At 41.0% G+C, this 13,616-nt stretch overlaps 1 protein-coding gene across 3 annotated transcripts in view; it reads left to right on the forward strand.

Annotated features, from left to right (window-relative positions):
• Positions 1 to 13,616, forward strand: part of LOC124144996 (E3 ubiquitin-protein ligase MIB2-like) — a 35,872-nt gene that overhangs the window by 12,653 nt on the left and 9,603 nt on the right. For all 3 annotated transcript variants that reach the window (XM_046514630.2, XM_046514631.2, XM_046514629.2), the window contains exons 3-12: positions 2,947 to 3,118; positions 3,951 to 4,057; positions 5,231 to 5,428; positions 6,688 to 6,827; positions 7,406 to 7,510; positions 8,298 to 8,402; positions 9,318 to 9,495; positions 9,940 to 10,088; positions 10,722 to 10,870; positions 12,151 to 12,307. In XM_046514630.2, coding sequence (XP_046370586.2) covers positions 2,947 to 3,118; positions 3,951 to 4,057; positions 5,231 to 5,428; positions 6,688 to 6,827; positions 7,406 to 7,510; positions 8,298 to 8,402; positions 9,318 to 9,495; positions 9,940 to 10,088; positions 10,722 to 10,870; positions 12,151 to 12,307 — 1,460 coding nt within the window. The remainder of the gene's footprint in view (positions 1 to 2,946; positions 3,119 to 3,950; positions 4,058 to 5,230; positions 5,429 to 6,687; positions 6,828 to 7,405; positions 7,511 to 8,297; positions 8,403 to 9,317; positions 9,496 to 9,939; positions 10,089 to 10,721; positions 10,871 to 12,150; positions 12,308 to 13,616) is intronic.

Genomic DNA, 13,616 nt, shown 5'->3' on the forward strand with positions numbered 1-13,616 from the left:
GCATGTCAGAAGATACAGATTTGTTTCAAATTAACGGGATTACAGCTGTTACGAATATGTGTTATCTTACTTAAAATAGGTCAGTGATAAGAATGTTTTTCAACTATGATATCTTATCCACTAAGGAAGGAATATATTGCAATTCTTTGTTGTAAAATTTAAATAAAGTAGATCAGGTCCACCTGTCATTCTTATTTAATAAATCAAAACATATTTAACATATCTAGATCTCAACCTATGTAGAATGTTTTCCCCTTGTTCATTAATTTACAATACAGTATCCGTTCCATTTTGCCCGAGACTGCATGCCAGAAGATACAGATTTGTTTCAAATTAACGGGATTACAGAACTGTTTCGAATATGTGTTATGTTTCATAGCTTAAAATAGGTCAGTGATAAGAATGTTTTTCAACTACAATATGACTTTGATACCTTCTTTTTTTATCTTCATGTGTTTTCCACTTTTAGATCGTTTCCACAATGTGTATAAATTTCGGTTTTCGGGTTCAGCTTGCTCTGAGTCTCAATAGTGGACGAGACATATTTTTGAATTGTCGAATATTTGGTATAGATCGTCAAAGCCTTGAATAGGTATTCTGCTGTGAGAAACCCTTTTTTCCCTTTTGCGGCCCACCGCCCCCCTCTGGAAAAAAAATACCTGGAGGAGAGAAACACTAAAACAAGTAAAGGCGGCCTTACTGCTACTAACTGCTTGGCTTTAGATTGATGAATCCTAAAATATACGTAATGTCTTCTGCATATTACTTGCGATTATAACAAAATATATTGTGACGTTAAAGTTTTGATCAATAGAGGTTATCACGCGAGTGTGTTTGGTAAATATCCTGCATTAGGAATAAAGAATGTATTTAGCGAGCCTTGGCAGTGTATTGAAGTAAGTTCCCCACATCGTTTGCATTGACCCGAATTCTATAGGCAAACTCAGTCTCTTCACAGGGATAGCTCATTCACGCACTGTGAAGGAGCTTAGAAATTGCAAGTTATCTCCCTTGCTACAAGGTCGAATGACGTCACAACTTGCGTTCGGACAAGCACATAGCACACAAATTATTTAAAACTGGTTGTCATGCGCTCATTTGCCTCACAACAAGCACTTAGGACAGGATACGAGTCTGATATTGTTTTCTGAACACAAAAAATTACCTTTGATAAAGTAGAATCGCAGTTAAAAAGTGCATTTGGATCCCAAAGGGGTTTATAAAAAGGGCGTAACTCCATTTGAAATTACCAAGAATATAGGTTCCACTGTTCTGAGTTTTTAGCGAGACAGGACCACAGTCTACTTACCAAGCTGAATTTTTTCCCTTTGACACCAAACATCAACCCCATGAGTGAGTGAGTATGGTTTTACACGCTTTTAGCAATATTCCAGCAATATCACAGCAGGGCACACCAGAAATGGACTTCACACATTGTACCCATGTCGGGAATCGGGCCCGTCTTCGCGTAACAAGTGAACGCTTTAACCACTAGGCTACCCGACCGCCCCTCACCTCATGAAAGGAAAATCGATTTTATATAGCAGGCTGGAATGCATCTCTTGCAACAAGAAAGATAGTTCCAACCCAGAAATTGAGGAAAGTTCTCCATGCCAAAGAACCGGTTCAGAGAGATGGGAAACAAAAATAAGTAAGAATGCCATTATGTCGGGGAACGGTCAAGGGGTGATAATCTCATTGGCCTTTATTGATGATGTTGATGTACCGATGAGAGTGACTTCCCTTGGGGATGAATACAAGATGGTGTCGAAGAAAGAAGATCTTCTTGATTCGTCTCAAACAAAAAACAAACGACACACATGGTTGAGATGACTTTTGTTCTCCTTCCACTTTCACTGCCAATATGAAGCCCCCGAACAACAAAGTAGAGTATTTTAGAGTCAGACTTCATGCAGCCATGTGGTTAACAAAGTTCCAAGCATGGGCAGTACAAGGGTGTTTGTAATATCGTAACCCAAACGAATTCGCAACTGTCAAATTGAACGCATATATGCTTTATTTTATTTTAATGGCCATTTTAATGCAAGGTTCTGCACTCATGTGGTTTCAAACATTGTTGCAGCATGTCCCAGTTAAACCTCACAGACTATACAATAAGTTTCAACAATATTTATGTGATCCTGTCTGAAACAGAGATTATGAAGACATACATTGTTTATATCCCACTTAAATGTGCAGGCTTCAGTAAAAGCGAATATTGTATGAAGGCATGGCAATCTCAACTGCTTGCAATCCGATAGAAGAACAAGGTTTTTTTACTTGAGTAATATTGCAAAAGAGACATGCAACATTCTGAAAATCAAGAAAACCCAGACTAGAAGCTATCACTCATCCTGTAATGTTCAAAGTGAAGGTATACATGATGTCTACAATCACAGCTTCATTGTCCAAATATTGTTCAGAATGCTTTCCATTTTATCAGTCCATGGATGCTCCCTGAGAACATTGAAATTCCTAAAAACCAATGCTTCGAATATTTATTGTTCCACTCCTTGAAGTCATGGAAGTGTTGAGCAATGGGGCTATTCAGACTGATGGATCGAAAATAAGGTATGGCTGAGAATTGAAAAATGACTAAACACTTACCTTATTTGGAGATACAGTGTTCTCTTTATTGTCATGTGTTGGTAACAGGTCAGACAAGAAAGCTTTAAAAATACATGTTATACTAAGAAGAAAGTGTAATTGACATCTAGTCCACAACAGGGTCCATATCAACAAGTGTAAGCATAGTTATCTGAGAAATGTTGAACCCGATGACCCTTCCTCGTCCTGCAAATGCTGACACTTGAGCCATCTGCACTTGATGAGGATGAGGAGGCTGTTTGGGGTACGCACATGCAGGTGTTTGCCACGTGATGTTTCGTGTATGCATGTCTATCGTGTATGTATATTCGTCATCTTGTGTTGGTTGGTGTATTTCAGGAGTCCGCCACCCTGATGTCTGCTGTGATGGGTGTGAGTCTCAGGGTATTTCTGGGATGCGGTGGACGTGTGCCAAGTGCAAGCGATGCAACCTGTGCTCATTGTGCTACGTCACTGACAAACATGACCTCGCTCACGAGTTCCTGAGATATGATACGCCCACCTCTGAAGGGTATGTTGCTTTCAGTTGACCAAGGACCTACCTCTTTGATAAGTAGTGAGTGAGTGAGTGAGTGAGTGAGTGAGTTCGGTTTAACGCCGTTTGTAACATTATTCCAATTACATCACAGCGTGTCAGCTTAATGTGGGAGGAAAGCCCGAAGTGATGCAGGTCTCAGACGTTTACCACTTCGGTGAAATCCATGAGCACGGGTATGGTGCTGACAAACCTAGAAACAAAATCGGGGCGAACCAGGATTCGAACCCACAATCATAGGTTTCTGGCGTGACAAGGGACGCAACTCTGCACAGAGAATTGCTGCGCCCTAGACGACTGGGCCACCCCTGTCCCCCTTTGATAAGTAACTGTTCACAGTGAAATGTGACAGTCAAGACAGGACCGTTCAAAGGGCCAATTTGTCCACACCTGTTTCTGCACCATTAGTCAAGATCCAGGTTAGAATTGGTCTTCAGCAACCCATGCTTGTTGAAAGCACAACTAAAGCGATCAGATTTGCAGACTCTGTTGATGCTTGTCATCCTATCCCAATTGTGTAGATCGATGCTCAAATCACTTGATTGTCTGGTCCAGACTGGATTATTTACAGCCCACCGTCATATAGCTGGAGTATTGCTTAGTGTGCCATTAAACAGCAGACAAATTTTATATATGCCCATAGATGTACTTAACAATATACGATCAGATTGTGAGGTTCCAGACTAACATGGTTTTACTGTGTCTGTAAAACATGGATCATCTTCTTCGGAAAGTACACATAATAATTAATTAATTGTTTACCATATTGTTGTGGGATAATTGTTCATCAATGTCTTGCTGTGGACAGTGTGAAGGTCAAGAAGCGTTCTGCGAGTCTGAAGATCCGGGCTATGGGAATGTTCCCTGGGTCGCAGGTCAAGCGAGGTGCAGACTGGAACAGTGCCAACCTAGACGGTATGTGAATATTTATGCATAACCGTAGATACGTGGACAGCGCCATCCTAGACTGATCCCCACGCTGGAAGCAAGAAAAATATAGTCGGGAGTAGGGGTGACTATTGGTCTGGAAATCACTATTGCGATAACTATTGATATTGAAAGAAACTATTGTGATAACTATTGATATTGAAAGAAACTATTGTGATAACTATTGATATTGCAAGCAACTATTGCGATAAATATCGATAGTTTTCAGTGTATCGTTTTAGATGGATTTTAGAGTTGAATTAAACCTTGGAACTGAAGTTTCCTTTAAATGTGATAACCATAACAACAAATAAAAAGAAAAGTTTGAGATATGACTGATTTGTTTTTTCTTTACCCTAATAATTTAAGAAAAAGAAATTTCGACATTACCATGTGTAAATTACTACCACTCATGATCAAATGAAAAACAAATTTGAACAGCATTGCATGTATTTTTTTGAAACTGTAAAACAATCGAAACTATCGATATTCCTAATTGAAATCGATACTATTGATCGGAAACTGATTTAACAATGGATTAATTGACTTTAAGGGCTTACCAATAGCGATATATCGATATTTCGATTTATCGTGACACCGCTAGTCGGGAGTATAATAGTTAATGTTACTGGTTCATAATCGGATTACATGCAGTCAAATAACCGTTTACAAGTGCTGCAAAACTGTTTTCTTCTTTGTTCTACACTGTTCTGTGTAGCACATATTAAGACAAAACCTACCAACTGTGATTATGTAGCCGATAGGGGAATGTAGCGCTTATAGAGTTTCTTTGTATCAAACGCATGTTCGAACTTTAAGTTAAAAATGTTACAAGACATACTGCTCTGAATATCTGGGGCTGCTGCTATTTTGGCTGAGTACGTACAGGTTCATCACATTATTTTCTGAGTTCAGACTGTCCGTCTTAAGTGGCTAGCGCCTTCAGCAGTAAGAACAATATTTACTAGCCTCATTGGGCCATAACTGGCAGACAGGTTTCTTTTATTGTAGCAATCATCATAATTGAGATTGTATAGCGGGAAATAGAAAAAATCCTCCTCCTTCTGTACATGAACACATCTCCTGCAACACACAACATAAGTGTTGCTGTGTTGGGACCTCAGTGCTGTCTGGGTGATCATTGTGAGAGTTTGTTGACAGGAGGGCCCGGGAATGTTGGAGATATCATCACCCTCATCAACAGCGTCTCCACCCCCTCCACACGCAACATGGTCAAGGTGAAGTGGCCAAGCGGTGAAGTGAGTACCCACAGAGTGGGCTATCAAGGGAAGGTTGACCTGCAGTACATAGAGCAGAGCCCCGGGACATATTACTACAAGGAGCACCTGCCCTATCTAGGTGGGTCATGTTACATAGTCTGGGTGTCACGTTACACTGTCAAGGTGTCACATTACACTGTCTAGGTGTCACATTACACTGTCTAGGTGTCACATTACACAGTCTAGGAGGGTCACATTACACAGTCTAGGTGGGTCACATTACACAGTCTAGGTGTCACATTACACAGTCCAGGTGTCACATTACACTAACTAGGTGGGTCACATTACACAGTCTAGGTGTCACATTACACAGTCTAGGTGTCACATTACACAGTCCAGGTGTCACATTACACTGTCTAGGTGTCACATTACACAGTCTAGGTGTCACATTACACAGTCTAGGTGTCACATTACACAGTCTAGGTGGGTCACATTACACAGTCTAGGTGTCACATTACTCTGTCTAGGAGGGTCACATTACACTGTTTAGGTGTCACATTACACAGTCTAGGTGTCACATTACACAGTCCAGGTGTCACATTACACTGTCTAGGTGTCACATTACACAGTCTAGGTGTCACATTACTCTGTCTAGGAGGGTCACATTACACTGTTTAGGTGTCACATTACACAGTCTAGATGTCACATTACACAGTCCAGGTGTCACATTACACTGTCTAGGTGTCACATCACACTGTCAAGGTGTCACATTACACGGTCTAGGTGTCACATTACACAATCTAGGTGTCACATTAAACCATCTAGGTGTCACATTACACTGTCTAGGTGTCACATTAAACCGTCTAGGTGTCACATTAGCTCTGTCTAGGTGTCACATTAAACCGTCTAGGTATCACATTACACTGTCTAGGTGTCACATTAAACCATCTAGGTGTCACATTAGCTCTGTCTAGGTGTCACATTAAACCGTCTAGGTGTCACATTAGCTCTGTCTAGGTGTCACATTACACTGTCTAGGTGTCACATTAGCTCTGTCTAGGTGTCACATTAAACCGTCTAGGTGTCACATTAGCTCTGTCTAGGTGTCACATTAAACCGTCTAGGTGTCACATTAGCTCTGTCTAGGTGTCACATTACACTGTCTATGTGTCACATTAGCTCTGTCTAGGTGTCACATTACACTGTCTAGGTGTCACATTAGCTCTGTCTAGGTGTCACATTAAACCGTCTAGGTGTCACATTAGCTCTCTCTAGGTGTCACATTAAACCATCTAGGTGTCACATTAAACCGTCTAGGTGTCACATTAGCCCTGTCAAGGTTGCCACAATAGTGATATGACGATTGGTCACATCAAGGTGATTTTCAAATGATCGTAGATGCAGAGAGTGCCAGGCAGACCCCGGTCAAGCAAGCGGAAGTTCTGCAAGTAGGAGACAAGGTGTATATCCATGTTCCTGCAGCCTCCCTCAAGTCTCTACAGAGCGACCGGTCAGGCTGGACATCAGGGATGGCCAATGTAAGTAGACACCAGGCCGACTTCATAGCTTGTGGAGCAGGATGTCATCTGCGTCTTGGCTGTTTCGTGCTTGTTTTTTGTCTTGAATTATTTTGAGTGCCCGGTCTCGACTGCTACACATAGAAGATGACAGACCTGACTTGTTCACAGAGTTACGGCCTTTGGTCCATGTTATTTGTGCAATGGGGGCGAGTTTTCTCAGAAACAACTGAGGTTAGCTTATCTGAGGATACTTATCAAGAGGGAGTTATTTTTTCCACAAAAGGGCCTTTTGTGTATATTAGATTCACATTTAATAATTTTTTCTGATAACAAAAAGCTGCCCAAGTGCCTTTCTATTCATAAGGCTTTATGGGGCTCTTTTTTATAGTTTAAGTTCACTTCTATATGATCAAACAAACTTCTAATGTGCCTAATGGGGAAAGTAATAACACTGTTTTCTTGTTTGTTTTTTCACATCAATATTCAGGCTGTATGATGTCGGTCTGTAGATTATGGAGTCTGGGCCAGACAATCTTGTGATTGATGGGCGTAGTTTGAACTGTCCCTGATATACCCTAGTTGTTTTTTTGCATCAGTGTATCGGCAAGGTCGGGATCCTCAAAGGGTTTGCATCGTCTGGGGATGCCACTGTAGAGTTTGGGGGCATGCGGTTCCGATTCACCCCTGCAGCACTGAGAAAGGTAGGATACATTCCGACTTAGATGTCACTGTGACATAAATATGCTCTACAAATATGATCCATGACTATTTCACAATTACATTTACAAAAATGATAGTAAATTTGAATGGTTGACTGTAGTTGACACAGTAACTTGAATTCATCAATAAATGATTGATTAGTTTCCAACAAAAGAATCATGTGTCTTCGAGCTCTAAACTAGAAACATCTTGAACCTTGTAGATATGAGTGAGTGAGTGAGTGAGTGAGTATTTTTGCAATATTCTAGCAATATCACAACGGGGACACCAGAAATGGGCTTCACACATTGTACCCATGTCGGGAATTGAACCCGGGCCTTGGCATGATGAGCGAACGCTTTAACCACTAGGCTACCCGACTGCCCCTTGTAGATATGACACTAAACAGTTCTGACCCCTACTGTAAAATAATAACCATGGCAATGTCAAGCCTGACTCATGTTTTCAGACATAGTTTATTTGATTTTATCAAATTTTACTGTGTACAATGACAGCAAATGCTTAACCTGTAGGAATTATTTTGTTATTTATCTGAACATACAGCACTAACCAAGCTGTATGAAGGCAGTCTGCAAATATTTGAGTGTCGACCAGACATTCCTTTGATTGACATCACAAGTGTGCCTGATCACCTGATTTATTTGGTTGCCTTCTATGACAAGCACTGGTTGCTAAGGTCCTACATTCTTATGCAGAATCACCCTGGTTTCTTTAGGAATTGAACTTGAAATTATTGTTCAACCTATTAATGTGTAGCTGTTGTGCTAGATTCCGACCTTGAAACAAGGCGAGGTTGTCCAGTTGATCAGCGAGGAAGACCGGGTCAAGGCTCTTCAAGATGGCCATGGGGAGTGGACTTCCGACATGAAACAGGTCAGTAATCTGTCGCTATGACACATGTTTTACCCAACAAAGACAGCAATCTCTGTAGAACTTATGTGGGCCAGCCCCACAAGGGGTTTAATACAGCTGTTTCCTTATGTAAGTATTTTCCTTATTTGCGACAGTCTCATCGCTAAGAATGCTTTGTGGAAGGAGTCCCTGGTTATTTTGGATGAAATTGTTGAGTACGATTGACATGTATCAAATTAGAGTTCGGTCACATGTCACATGAAATATATGAAACCAGAAACAATATACATGTCAATTCTCGGACACAGCCTTTCAAAATGGATTAAATGCAAGGCCCATTGGGTTAATTGTGATTAGTGAGTGGATTTTTTTATGAGATTAATATCACCTCGGTTTTCCATTTCTGAGGAAGAACTCATAATCCGTTGAATATTTCTTGATGAACCTTGCTATACAGATGAGCCAAATGGTGAACTGACACCTTGTGATGATTTGGGATTTTTATACCCTCGACCAAAGCTAGGAATTGAGTCTGTCTCTCCTTCCGTCTGTCTGTTCTTCTGAGGACGTGAAAGATACTGCATAAGTTCAAATTATAAATTTGGTGAACACTTTCTATACTAAATTGATTTCAATATTTGGATTTATGAAAAAATACAGGTATTTCTGTATTTAATACTTGAATCTTTTTCCTCAAAATTTTGTGTGACCTATTACTTGAAAACTACAGCTTGGATTCTTTTAATGTAATATTGAAAATGATGGCACTACGTTCGTGATCGTAGATGGGCTTTTGCAGGTCCATTGAATACACCAGACAAAGGATGATATAAAATGGATAATTTATCAACAGCAACATCTAGAGTGAATTATTTAGATACCCCGTTGAACGAGGACGCCCTTTGAAATGACTAACTTTAACCAACACCATTTCAGGTCTTAGGAAAGTGTGGAAAGGTTGTGAAGGTCGACGATGATGGGGATGTTGTGGTGGCGTTTGGCAAGAGGACATTCCTGTTGAACCCAGCTAGCTGTGTTCCCGCTCCAGGGGAGAAAGTGTTCGAACTGGCGGAATCTTTGTCCCCTCCCAGGTCCTCTGGGGCAGGGATTACTGGTAGGAGGGGGGTTACTTGAGGTCATTTGCCACAAAATACTTTACAAAGAATGAAAGACCCGTGAAGATTCCGGGGTAGAATAGGTCTTCAGCAACCCATGCTTGCCGAAAAAGGAACCGATGCTTGTCATAAAAGGCGACTAACGGGATCAGGTGGTCAGGCTCGTTGACTTGGTTGATACATGTCATTGATCCCAATTGCGTGGATCAATGCTCATGATATGAATCACTGGATTGTCTGGTCCAGACTCGATTATTTACAGACCGCTGTCATATAGCTGGAATATTGCTGAGTGCGGCGTTAAACAACCAACCAACCAACCAACAAAGAATGAAAAAACAAATCTGTGTTATTGCCTGGTATTTCCGGATTCATTACATTTCATTTCATTGAAGCATTGTATAATATGACCTTGACCTTTAAGCTAACCCTTGTCCTTGTAGAAACACATGGCGACCTCTTGAAGCTGATGGCAGCGATGATGATGAAAGATCTTCACATGGCTGTCGCTGACCCAGATATGATGTATCAGGCAATTGGGAAAGGCGATGCTGGCATGGTCAGGTCCATTGTCAGCAAAGCCCCTAAACTGGTAAGATGCTCGGGACGTTGACTGTATCATTGTAGAGACTTATATATCACTTATTTACATGTATGGTTGCCTTGGTCACCACAGCCTTAGGTCCTGCCTCAACATACACACAGTGCAGGGGGGGGGGGCGTGGCCAAAAGAGGTCATGTGGAACAGCGATAGAAACTAATAGTTTTCGTCCACTAGTCCTTATAATGATAACATGATAACACATAACACAGTTTGTAACGCTGTGGGGGCAGTCGGGTAGCCTTGTGGTTAAAGCGTTTGCTCGTCACGCCGAAGACCCGGGTTCGATTCCGACATGGGTACAATGTGTGAAGCCCATTTCTGGTGTCCCCCGCCGTGATATTGCTGGAATATTGCTAAAAGCGGCGTAAAACCATACTCACTAACTCACTCTAACGCTGTGGAACTGTATATATATGTTTTGATCATTCATTCCGAGGAAAATCACTTCTACCGCAGCTGGAAGGATGATGAGTTTAAACAGAATGATTTATTAGTTGATTTATAAATAATACAATGAAATTACATAAGAAAAAAACAGTTAGAGCATCAGATGATTTTGAATATTTTTCAAGAATTTCCAATTCTGGTTGAATGATAACACCTGCTGAATTCCACTTTCAGCTGAACGTCAACCACAAGGGTGTGACCCCACTGATACTGGCTGCCCATGAGGGTCAGACGGAGGTTGTGAGGGCGTTGCTGGAGCTGGGGGCGGACACCAGCCCGACAGATGGGAAGGGCCATACTGCTCTCCATGCTGCTCTCATTGGGTGGGTGGTGGTTGTAGGGTGGGGTGGGGCGGGATGCGGGGTTGTGTGTGTGGGTGGGGGAGTGTAGGTTCTGGCTATATGAAAGTTTGAAAGTCCTGGTAAGTACCATATTCGACGTAACAAGCGCCCTGCTCTAAAAATCGCCCACAGCGATAATTGCTTACATATTGACTAGTGAACAATCCCAATTAGCACCCCTTCCGATTGATCGATGTACACAAGACTTATTTATCCGTGTATACTACGCACTCGTGTGTTATATGCACCCTTAATTATGGGAAATGAAATTCTGGAAAAATATATACATAAACATTTCAGGCTGTCAGCATAAACCACAAAATTTATCTTTCAACTCTGTTTTTTCCACCAAAATAGTAATCTAATAAGAGCCCCCTATTTCTAATTTTGAGAGCGCCCTTGGCGCTTATTACGTCCAATACGGTATCTAACATGTCATTGTAGAGGAATGATATTCTGCACTAGAATATTAAGGCAAGGGCAGGGAGTGAGTGAGTGAGTGAGGAATGGTCATGTCTGTTGCCTGCATTGGATGAGGACCATCTCAGCCAAATAATGAGATCAAGTCCATTTGGAAAAAGCCAGAAAGCAATATTCCATTTATCTGTACACAGCCCAGCCAAGATCAGGGTCAGATTTGGTCTCCAACTACTCACGCATGTTGTAAAAGGCAAACTAACAGGATCAGGTGGTCAGGCTCGCTGACTTGGAGGGTTAGAAACTAACAGTTTTTGTCCACTAGTCCTTATAATGATAACATATAGCAAAACCCTTAAAATGGGCCAATTTCTACTAGTCCTTAGGATACCTTTACTTTTGGGCAGTTTGGTAAAGACTACTGGACTGGCACCAATTTCTAACGCTCACTTGGCTAATGCATTCATCGTAATGGCGTAGATCGATGCTCATAGTGTCAATCACTGTATTGTCTGGTCCAGACTTGATTATTTACAAATGACAGTCATATAGCTAGATTATATTGAGTGAGGCATTTACAACAAAAGACAATCAGTTACAGGGCAGAAGTGGTTCAATTGTTTAAATTCACTCTGAAGAATTGAGTTGCTTAACCATGACATGACTCATTCACTGTTTGTTCGATTTTAAAATTTGCCTGGAATATCATACCCTGCTCGTGGGCATCATCAAAATTGTATCTTCATCCTCCTGCATCATGGTCACTTGCTTCAGTTGTAAGATGCCAAGCTGTGAGGCAACTGAGTAAGACATCAAACTCAATGCGCCCACTCTTCATCATTCAGAAAAAAGGAGAAAACAGCACAGCTGCTGTTGGAGAAAGGTGCCAATGTACAGGTGTGTAACCACCAAAAGAGGTCAGCCCTCCACTTTGCTGCCTTCGCCAACCTCCCACGTGTCATGGAGGATCTCATCAAGAGGGGAAGTAACGTCAATGCAAAGGTGAGACTGACTGGTGAACCAACCCACTTCTCACACATGGCTTTGCAATAATGTCTTCTTTTCAGTTTATGGTCTTTTATGAATTCAAAACACATAGGATACTTGAATTTAGTATGGTTGATAAAAATGGTCTCCTTGTGTATTCGAAGTACAATAATAGCTTGGTGTAAACATGATAAAAGTGAGAGAGCAGAATTCCATCTTTATAATGACTGGGGACTCCAAGAATGGACTTCACATACTGTACCAATATGTACCGGTACTGTTCATGACCAGGGATAAGCTGAATTTTGAGGACCCAATCTCATCAAATCAGATCTTAGTTCTCGCTGTCGCTGAACAAAGATCTGAGGAAATCCCATTACGGGTCACGTCAGAACAACCTTTCATCCAACCAATCAGAGCGTCGCTTACCAGATTATGAAAGTGACAGACGGATTGTGTTTTCTGATCATTCAACCTCGAAATATTCAACAGTGGGTATTCCGAACGACAGTTACGGGTTTTATGATTATATCCATACAATCTAGGCCATCTGTAAGCCATTCCAGAATGTTCTTTTTATCAGTTTTAAATTTTTTAAACGCGAATACGTCAAAATATGTTTGAAGCGTAGTCGCCAGTTTGAAACTAGTGTCATAAAGATCGAGAAAACTGCCTTCTGATTGGCTAATATCGATTTCTTGTCAGTCATTTCATTGATCGGTCAAAGTTCTCGAGAGGTCATTCTGACGTGACCCGTAATGGGATGTCCTCAGATCTTTGTTTAGCGGTAGCGAAAACTTAGATCTGATTTTTTTAGGACCAGAAGATTCTGTAAAAGGGGTCGGCCTATGTAAGGGTTACACCTTCATCCAACTGTTTTTCTGTTAGTAAAAAACTACATCTAATCGCTTCAGGTGAACAAAGAACGCTACAACAAACTTTGACAATGAAAATGTGAAATTTAGGATTTAACATCTCTAGTCATGATGATTTACCATTTCGATTGTATTTTCTGTTATGCTAGGCATTGTTTTATATGTAGGGATTAAGATTTCCATGTGTATTGTTTCATCAACTAAGCCTGAAATAGCCATCAGCTGTACACATGTTTTCTCCCAATCTACTGGTGATCGTGTTAAAACATACCAATATATAAAGGAAACGAATTTTGATGCAATGAACAAAAGAAATATTATCTTAAACTTCAAATTTACTCAATAGCGGTAATATGATCGTGGTTGCTATGAATAGCGTGAGTTGGTGCTGTCACAGTATGTGGTAAAGCGGACCTTATGGAATGGGGCAAATGGAAGTTGTAACTATT

This window comes from Haliotis rufescens, unplaced genomic scaffold (assembly GCF_023055435.1).
Source record: "Haliotis rufescens isolate VD_foot unplaced genomic scaffold, xgHalRufe1.0.p SCAF_55, whole genome shotgun sequence".
Classification (NCBI taxonomy): Eukaryota; Metazoa; Mollusca; class Gastropoda; order Lepetellida; family Haliotidae; genus Haliotis; species Haliotis rufescens.